The sequence below is a fragment of the Poecile atricapillus genome, chromosome 21 (assembly GCF_030490865.1).
Source record: "Poecile atricapillus isolate bPoeAtr1 chromosome 21, bPoeAtr1.hap1, whole genome shotgun sequence".
NCBI lineage: Eukaryota > Metazoa > Chordata > Aves > Passeriformes > Paridae > Poecile > Poecile atricapillus.
Window position 1 is genome coordinate 1,260,001 of NC_081269.1, and position 9,639 is coordinate 1,269,639.

The window sequence follows — 9,639 nt, forward strand, 5'->3', positions numbered from 1 at the left end:
TCTGACCAAAGGTTCGCTGGTTTGACTGACCGGTTTCCCGGCTGCAGCAGGTACCGGCCCGCCTTTGACTCGCATCCCCCGAGTGGCGGTGACACTGCAGCCTCCGCAGGGACACACGGCCGCTGCCTTCCCCACAGACACAGAGTCCCCTCTCTGACCCCCTGGGGCTGTTCGGGGGTCCCCGCGCCCGGGGCTGAGCGGGCGGCTCAGGAGCGGGACCCTCCGGGGCCGCTTCGGTCTCGGGCTTCAGCACCGCGGACAGCGGCGGGGAGCGGCGGCCCGAGGCTCCCCGGGGAGGGAAAATGGGGACGCGACGGTCCCCGGGAGAGGAGCCCCGGCCTCACCGAGACCCCCGAGAAGAGGGACCCAGCTGCAGAGAGAGTCTAGGGGAGCGTGAGCGGGGCCCAGAGGGTCCCCGGGAGCTGAGTCCCGCTTCACCGCGGGTCTCCCGATGCGGCTACCCCGGCAGCGGCTGGGTGCGGCCCGGGCCCGGGGCAGAGCGCCCGGGGCGGGGGTCTCTCCCCGCGGCCGCCGCCGCCCTGCCCGGCGGAGCTCCCCAGTTCCGGTCACGTTGCCGCTGTTTACGGGCGGCGGGGCCGGGCCGGGCGAGGCGGGGCCGCCGCAGGCAGCGCGGGCAGCGCGGGAGCCGGCGCGGCCCCGGCCCCGGCCCCGGCCCCGGCCCGGCGCCCATGACGCCCAGCGGGCGCCCCTTGGGGCCCCGCCGCTCCCCCCAGGTAAGGCAGCGGCCGCGGGGCCGGGGGCGCGGGCCGGGCCGCGGGGCGGGCGGGGTCCCAGGGCTGCGGCACTGCCCCGCAGAAGTTGCCCACAGCCCCGCGGTGCCGGTTCTAGAAGTTGCTTCTCCCGGAACGCTCCCCCGCCGCAGCGCCCGTGCCCGCCCCGCCGGCGGGGTGTCCCCGCGGCCCCTGAGCCCTGCCGGGCTCTGCCGCCCGCGCCGGCCGCTGCGGAGCGCGGCGCCGGGACCGGGCAGCGCCGCCGCCAAGCCCCAGCGTGCGGGCTGCACCGCGGGCTCCCCCGCCGGGGAGGAGGGCTGGCCCGGATCGGCGGTGATGGCCCGGTTCCGCTCCCGGAGCAGAGCTGGATCCATAGCGAATTCCTCGGAGCCGGGAGGAGAAAGCACGGCCTTGCCTTCAGCATCCACAGCCCCCTGACAAGCCTCACTGGGGCTGTTCCTCAGGCGGTTGTGCTTAAAGAATTGTGAGAATCACAATAATTTATAATCATCATCTGTGTTGATTTTGACTGTAAATAGATACTGACAGATAATGAATAGCAAACAGCACTCCAAGTGTAATTCTGCTTCTGCTGAGATCAGGGAAGGTTTCCCACTGACTTTTCCAAGGCCGGGATTTCACCTCTGGTTTTCAATCCTGGCATGGCCACTGCCTCTGTGACCTTCTGCAAGTTTCTGAGCTTCCTGTTTGCCTGATTTCCCTAAATTTAAAAATACACCGGCTTAGCGGCATTGTTACTGTTTATATTCTTAGAGCTGTAAATACCAAGCACTATGGATTTCTAGCGCATATCAATGTTTATTCCTGTGTATGTTTTAATGTGATGGAGAATGGGTTGGTGGCAGCCACAGCAGAACAAATTATCGACCTGTTCCCTCAAACCTCATGCCCTCTGACTCCCAGCTAATTTGCCATTTATGAGGAATAATAATAACACAGATAAGGGCCAGACCATGGTGTGATGGTGTGCGTAGAGAGGTATGTGGATACGCAATACTGTGTCTCCCTTTCAGATGCATCATTGGGATTGAGGGTTTTTCTTGGGTCAAAGTTTTGGGGTTCTGATTTACATTGAACGGTAGACTTAAGCAGAGTTTTTTCCTGCAAGCAAATTCTCAATCAACTTGTCTGTGCAAAGGAAATCAGCTTTTTGTAGACTTGCAACTGAATTGGTCATTGTAGCTGCTCCAAGAGGCTGCTTCAGTCATTTTGGTTTGTGAAATAAGAATTTTATAAATTTGATGAAGTTTTAAATCTCACTGGGGTTTTCCACCAGCACTTTGAAAGAAGCAGCTGAGATCAGGGCTCCCAATATGCTTGTGTGAAAACTCATGGACGCACAGTGAAAGGACAAGGAGTGTGGAAAAAAATGTGGTTTAGAGGCAGGAGCACAGGAAGGCTCAGCAGTTGAGACCATGCCCACGGTCACTCCATGTGGGGAATTGGAGGGGACTGAGCCCAGTGCTGCCTCATCAGTTCTGTGTTCAAAATCTTGGAGGATCAGCTCGGGAACCTTGTTCCTGAAAACTCTTGGTGGTGAAGCAAAGACCCGTGGATGTCCAGTCTCCAAAACTGGAGAGAATGGTTTAGCCAGAGCTCTGCAGGGAGCAGGGGCCAGCTCAGGCTGTAGGCGTCACCTTTGAATAGGGGCAAACCACACTGCTCAGCTGACTGCTGCCTCTTTTGCTGTTGTGTATGCACGTGTACAACTCTCAGAAGCACAGGGCACAGAGCATCCTTCAAGCTAAAGAGGACTACTATCACTTACTCTTGGCTTTTATTATGAATAACATTGTTTTCCAGGCTTGTAACCTCAATCGTAACTCTTCAAAATCACTGAGTACATGGTAACTGTGAGAGCCTCCACCACCAGTTGTCTTGGTGTCTTAGAACCTGTCTGGAAAGGAGAAGTAACAGCTAGAGCAGCAAGGGAGGGATCAGAGTGGGGGCACCCAACCATGTCCTTATTTGCTGCACTACAACCATCCTTTTGGGAGCCACACTCACCCAACTGGGGCAGGAGCAGCTGGTGGGACTTCAGATGTTCCTGCCACAAGCTGAGAGCTTGTAAAAGTTGGACAGGCAAAGCTGATTCAAACCCACTAAGGATTTCCTGTTTCAATTCTGGAGACAGGCTCCTTTTTCCGCATACACAGGAAAATTATGAAGGCTCTTTGCTTCCAAATCAGAGACAACAAACAGATCTCAATTACAGATTTTTTTTCTTTGACTTTCTTTGAGGCTTGAAATCTATCAACTATTTTTAAAGGAAAACATTTTCATTGGTTAAAAAAAAGAGCCGTTTTCTATTTAAGGGGAGAAGGGAAAGTTCAAAGGAAAATTTGCAGCCATTTCTACTAAAGACATTTCACTAGACAGAACAGTGTACTTGAAAATAGCAGTATGTGTCCCCTGGGCTTTGGCCAACCTACTTTCTGATGTTTCCTGAGATGAGGTACCACAACTCCTATCAAGAAGCTCAGGCCACCACAGCCAGGGCTGGAAGGAGGATGTACCTGTGGTGTGGTTTGCATTTCTGGTCTCTGGCAGACGCCAGGTAACTCCCAGAACTCTTGCACTGGCACCAGGACATATGGCCCTCCAAGGAGGATGGTCTGGCCAGCCCCAGCCCTCTGGCACAGCTGGATTTTACACCTTCCATAAGTACAACTACAAGACAACGCACTTGGGATCATTTCCTTACCAGCAAGTTGGGTGCTCAGCTGTCCCCAGCCAGCCTGCCCCCCCCGTGGAGACGTTGTCACAAATCTGCAGAGCCCTGGGCAGGAACAAAGCTTTGACCTTGGGGCACTGCCAAGACCACTTACTGTGGCATTGATTTTAAATGCATTCTGGTTGCAGGAATTGCAAAATGCCCTATGTGATCATACCAGGGGGGCTGGAACAGTGAGCCAAAGTGCTTCTTTGGTTCTGCAGTTTCTGTAGAGAGAAAACTGAAGTCAGATGTGGGAAGCAGCTACCGAGGGACAGGATGAGGCACTTCATCCCTCAGGCTTGTGGCACAGCATCTCCCCACAAAATCATTTAGATTGGAAAAACCTCTCGGGTCATTGAGTCCAGCCACTCACCCAGCACTGCCAGGTTACCTTGATTTGCTGCAGCTGCCCTCCTTCTGAGCTGTGTGTAGGGAGCAAGGACAGATTCCTGGGATAAAGGGCTCTTTCAGGGGTTATTTTTATCTCTCTGTGCAGCAGCACAGGTGGGCGGCTTTTGCAGCTGCCTTGCCAAGGCCATAGATGACGTGGGCATGGACCCCTAGCCCAGCTCAGCTGCCAGGCAAATTACCAGGGAAGATGTTCCTCCTCCTGGAAGACAACATGACTCTCCTAACCATGCAGTGCTGATCGGGTTAGACAGGGCATATTGTATTTTTCATGTGCTGGATCACTCGCTGCAGTTGCTGCTGTGTAATGTGGGGCTTGTCAAGTGAGAGCCAAAATCGTCTCGGGTGCACCTCCCACCTGGGGACGACGGGGAGAAATCCTGTCCCAGATGCATCCTACTCAGTGATAAAATATTTCCTAGGGCCAGATTCAGAACAGACATGCATGCTATGATGCCGGGGTTCATGCAGCAGGATTTTCTGCCTGTGCAGTCTCAGAACAGGCAGGACAGGAGCCGGCCTCAGAGGCACTGGAAGGTGAGAGGGCTGAGGCCATTCCCTGGGGATCAGCTGAGCAGGGCTGATTTGCCCACAGCCACAGGACCCATGGAGAGGGTCGAGGAGAGAAGGCACCACCCTTCACCACAGGCTCTGCCCCTCACAACGGGCTGGGGCTTGCAAGCCCAGCACACTGCTGCACGTTCGATCACCAGCCATCTCCACTCCCTGCAGGCCTGGACTGTGAATTTGGTTGCGATGGAGACCGTGTCCCTGGAGCACCAGATCCAGAGCGTGCAGCGGCACATCGCTTTCCTGAAGAAGGAGCAGATGGAGCTGCTCCATGACCTGCACCTGGAGATCCTCCGGTTGCAGAAGCACTGCTCAGGTGAGTGAGCCACAGCATGTGGCCACAGCATGTGGGAGCTGACTGCTCATGGAGCACCTTGGGCAGGAAAGCTCCATGAAAGCAGGAAAGCATGCCAGGCTGCTCACACAGGTGCTCGGCAAGATGCAGATGAGGCGAGGGCCAGGCTGCAGCCCAGGCTCAGGGCCCTGCCTGGCTGTGGCTCTGGGGTGCACAGCTATCCCCCACTCTGCTGCAGCAGTGTCACACTCCCCTCCAGCCACCCCTGCAGCAGTGACGGGTGCCCAGCCTTCTGCCACCACTGAAACTCATTCCAACTTGTGCTGCTGCTGTCATCAATAATTCAGCCATAGCTAATTACTCCTTGTCTTCCAGGCTCTCATTCTCCCAGGTTCCTGGGAAACAAAGAAATGTCTGCACTGATAAAATTGGCTCTTTTTCCCTATCCTTTCTGAACTTTTGCTGTTCTGTTTCATTGTTTTAATGGTTTCATCTATGGCCTCTTCAGGCAGGCAAAACAGTGGGGGTCTCCTGCCCAAATCAAACTTGGGGAGTCTGTCCCCGCGGGCTGAAATGAGCCCGCTGCAAGGGTGATCTCCCCTTCCCAGTGTGACCCGAGGACAGCTGTATCTGACCATGGTCCTGTCCTCCTGGGTGAGGCTGTGATTCTGCCAGGAGTGATGGGGGCAACCCATGGGTAGTTTTAAGTAGACTTTGCTGACATGTGTCATTATCTGGGGGGCTGTTTGCAGGAGGAGAGTAGAGTCTATAAGTCAATTTTTCCCCACTGTGGACCTGTGGAGCCTTGCCTGCTGCCCTGGCACTGTTGTTTCCAACATTTTCACTATCCCCCTGATCTCTCTGAGCCTTTCCCACGGGGAAAGGCTCTCCCTGCCACAGAGGTGGTTCTCAGCTGCCCCTCAGGAGTCATGAGGACGGTACTGAAGCAGATCAGTACCAGCTCCCTGGCTCCAGCACAGAAACTGGGACCCCAGGCTGTGCATCATCCCTGCACTTGCTCAGCAGGATGATGTCTTTGGAAATAGGCAACTGCTTTGGCTTTCATTTGAAATATCTCTGAGACTCCAAACCTATTATTTTAGCTTCAGAAAAATAGCACAATGGCCATTGATTTCCACCGGGGCAGTTGAGAGTGCTGAACGCTTTCCAGAAACTGCATTACATTCTCAGGTACTTCTGCCTTCTCACTAGATTTGTTTTCCAAGACAGACAGGCAGAGCAGTCTGAGCCAAGCATTCTGTTTCAGAAGGATAGCAGTGATGAGGATTAGAGTCAACACAAAAGCAGATTAAAAGAAAAATGTAGGGCAAAGATTAACCATTTGAACTCATTTTCAGGGGGAAAAATAGCCTCCAAACAGCTGAATGCCGCTGTTGCCGCTGTTAGTGGTGGGGAAGGCTGTGATAATTTATTCAAAAGGGACTGTCTGTAAGAGTGCAGGGTAAAGTGAACTCCAGAAGGTCCCTGAGCTGCCCCTTGTGACCTGGTGCTGTAGCCTGGGGCTAGACAGCAGGCAGGCAAAGAGCAGCAGAGAGGAGGCAGCATGTTGGGGCTGAGCAGGTAAGTAGGTGCTGCAGCTTTTGAGATTTGGAAGGGATTTGGAAGCTCCACATTGCCCTGAAGCAGGGCAGCATCCTTCTGCAAGCACACTGTGCTGGGACAAGGCCGACCCTGCTTGCGTCACGTGCAGAGGCAGGGATCAGCCTGGAGCAGTAAATTATGAAATGCTTTGGGTGACAGCTTACACTTTGGTCTATTTTCAATCCATTGCTCTGCTCTTTGTCCTGGTTTAAAGCACTAGAAACAGTTCAGCAGCTCTCGTAGAAAAAGGAAAGACATTGTCAGAGGAGCAGAACCTCCTGCAGACAATGTCTTGGCCATGAGGCTGCTTAATTTGCCAGAATTGCCTATTTTTAGCTTAGCCTGTGGCTGCTGCTCCAAGGTGGCCACACTCCCATGGGGGCTGGGCAGAGCTAGCACTGCAGCCACAGTGATATCCAGTGCCTCAAAGGGAGCGGAGGAAGACATGGGGAGCACAGAATGGATGGGATGCTCCTCCTCAGTCCTGTTGAATTTCTCTTCCAGAGCTCACCCACGACCTGGAAATGAAAGAGATGGAGGCCCGCCAGCAAGGTAAGAGCACATCTTTGGGCACAAGAGAAGGGGGAGCAGGTGTGGGTGCAGCCAGAGGGGACCCATCAGGGCTGCAGGGAGGGGACATGGACCCTGCCTGTCGGGGAAGGGGGGCTGAGGGTGGGACTGGGAAGGCAGTGTGCACAGCCTGCTGGCAGCCCAATGAATGCTGGTGATGCCCGGGAGCCCTGCGGCCAGCAGAGGCTGCTCTGTGAGCTCTGTGAGCTCCTCTCGCTCTGAAACTCCTCCCTGGCACTGCCTGGGCACGACCCCTGGCACCAAGGCCCAGCCTGTGCTCTGTCTTCAGTGCCAGGGCAGCCGGTCCCTGCGTGGGTGTGGGTTGCTCTCACCGGGGCCAGCGGGGTCCCCGCCCTTGGCACCCTCACACAGTGCCATGGCTGGCTCCATGGGAATTCCAAACTCCCAGCCCCTCCCATGGAGCCAGGGGTCCCTTCTCTGCACCCGTGGGCTTTGCTGGCAGAGGGCCTCTTGCCCAACCCACGAGGTGCCATCGAGGTGTCACCAGCCACAATGCAGCCAGTCTCCTCCAGGTGCCTGCCCATCCTTCAGCCTATTAGAGCTGCACAATCACTTTGCCACGTTTATGGGGCAGCACCTCATTTACGATGCCATCAAATGATTGCTCTTCTAATGCCATTCATGCAATAATTACTGCCTGCAACTGCCTCCCTAAGACCTCATTATAAAGCTGCAGAAACACTGAGGAGCTGAGGCTGTAAGTGGCTGCCAATCACATCATAAAAAGCAGATTACTGCAGAGGATGGGAGCAGGCCTGGGCAGGCCAGGGAGCGCGGGCAGGTGCCAGCCTGCACCCTGTCAAGGGCTGGTGCTGGAGCAGGCAGCCAGGGCTGGGGTCAGGGCTGCCCACTGGGCTTGGCCCCACAAGCCCAAGCTCTGAATTCCCCAAGCTGCCTGGCCATCATGCCCAGGACAGCATTCCCCAGAACCCGCTCCCCCCTTCCGGGATGGAGGCTCTTTCCCTGCTGAGCACAGCCAGCTCCTCTGTAATCTTGGATTAGCATATCCATCCTGACTAACCAGGCTTTGGAGTCCCGGGGCTTGAAGCCAAAAGTCCCTCCAAAGTTGGGCTGATGGTTTCCCTGCACCATTTCCTTTTCTGTCCCAGCTCGTGCACTCCCCCTGCACACATTCAAAGTCACGTTTAGGTGAAAAACCACTTACCTAGGGAAATTTTAAAACTGCAACAAGGTAGAGGCAGCAGGTTCCATGGCAACAGCATCCTCCACCGAAACTGCCTTTTGCTTTCACCCCGCATTTGGGTGTTACACACGGCGCCGTGCCAGCGGCCTGTGCCGGGGTTCCTGTGCCTGTGCTGGCAGTGAGCCCATGCCCGGGCAGCTCACAGGGAGTATTGGATCCCAACAGCAGCCGAGCAGCCTCAATGGCACTGCTGGGACAGGCTGGCAGCATGCAGCGGTCAGCAGCCGTGTCCCTGTTGGGAGCAGTGTGTGGGGCCCTGCCAGGAGCAGTGGGGCCGAGCTCCCCCTCCTGACCCCTCTGTGCCTTGACCCACAGATGTCCTGGACCGCGAGCTGGAGGAGAAGTGCCGGGCGATGGAGGCCCAGCTGCAGGAGAAGGAGAAGGACAACCTGGAGCTGCGCAAGGAGTTGCAGCACAAGGAGACGCTGGTGGCTGCGCTGCGCTCCAGCCTCCGCAGCAAGGAGCGCCGGTTCCTGGAGGAGCTGAAGCGCCGGAGCCACCGCGTCACCATCCTCGACACCGAGCTGCAGAAGCAGACGGAGGCGGCCGCCTACCTCTCGCTGCAGCTGCACGCCACGGCCCAGCGGCTGCCGGGCCCCCGGGCAGGCGGGCGGCCGCCCCCCGAGCAGCCCCCGGCCGAGGCCCGGCCCCGGCGCCGCGGCCACAGGGCGCCCGCCCGGCGCCCGCCCGGGGACGGCGCCCGGTGCAGGGACCCCGCGCAGGAGGAGCACGACGCCATGCCCGACCCAGCGCTGTTCCTGTACACGCCGCGGCCCCACGGCCCGCAGCGCCCGCCGCCGGAGCCCCCCGGCCCGGCCCGCGCCTCGGCCGGCGCCGCCGCGGCCTCCCGGGGCCAGCGGGGCCCCCGGCAGCCCCCGCAGGAGCCGGCGGCCAGGGCCAGGTCGGCCAAGGGCGAGCCCAGCAAGAGGCAGGGGTCCGGTGGCCACGGTGCCCCCCGGGCCCAGGAGTAGGCGGCGAGGGGACGGCGTGGCCCGACCGGCCGGAAAGGCCTGAGCCCGGTGGCAGCGGGCGGGCGCCGGCCGGCTCTTTCCCCCGTGCCCTATGGAGGGGAAGGGGCAGCCGAAAGCGGAGCCCTGCACGCACCTCCCACCCACCGGCAGCCAGGGAGGATTCCTCCGCCCGAAATATCTGGGCCGGGGACGTTACCGGCAATGCTGCGGGACAGGGGAGCATCCAGCACCCGCGCTGTGAAGGGGATATGTCTGAGCGCCTGTCCGGAGTTTGCAAGGAAAGAAAGAGAGAAAGATCTCATTTTGAAGTGAGATCTTCCTGCTGCTGCTGCCCTCAGAGTGGGCGCCGGGTTGCTTTCCCTGGCCCGGGTGCTGGGAGGTGGCATGCAGCAGCACCAGGCTGTGCAGCACAAGGCTTGGCACTGTGGGATGAGCTCAGCCTGGCCTCCAGCCCGGACCATCACCATCACCGGCACCAGGAACTGGAGAGGGCCCAGGACATCACCAGGAAGGTTCTCCAGAATGCAGGC

The 9,639-nt window shown here is 57.7% G+C and overlaps 1 protein-coding gene across 1 annotated transcript; it reads left to right on the plus strand.

Annotated features, from left to right (window-relative positions):
• The first annotated feature begins 4,632 nt into the window (after positions 1-4,632).
• CCDC92B (coiled-coil domain containing 92B) lies at positions 4,633-9,109 on the plus strand. Its single transcript, XM_058854737.1, has 3 exons — positions 4,633-4,762; positions 6,848-6,895; positions 8,454-9,109. The coding sequence occupies exons 1-3, from the start codon at positions 4,633-4,635 to the stop codon at positions 9,107-9,109; spliced, it is 834 nt and encodes a 277-aa protein (XP_058710720.1).
• The last annotated feature ends 530 nt before the right edge of the window (positions 9,110-9,639 follow it).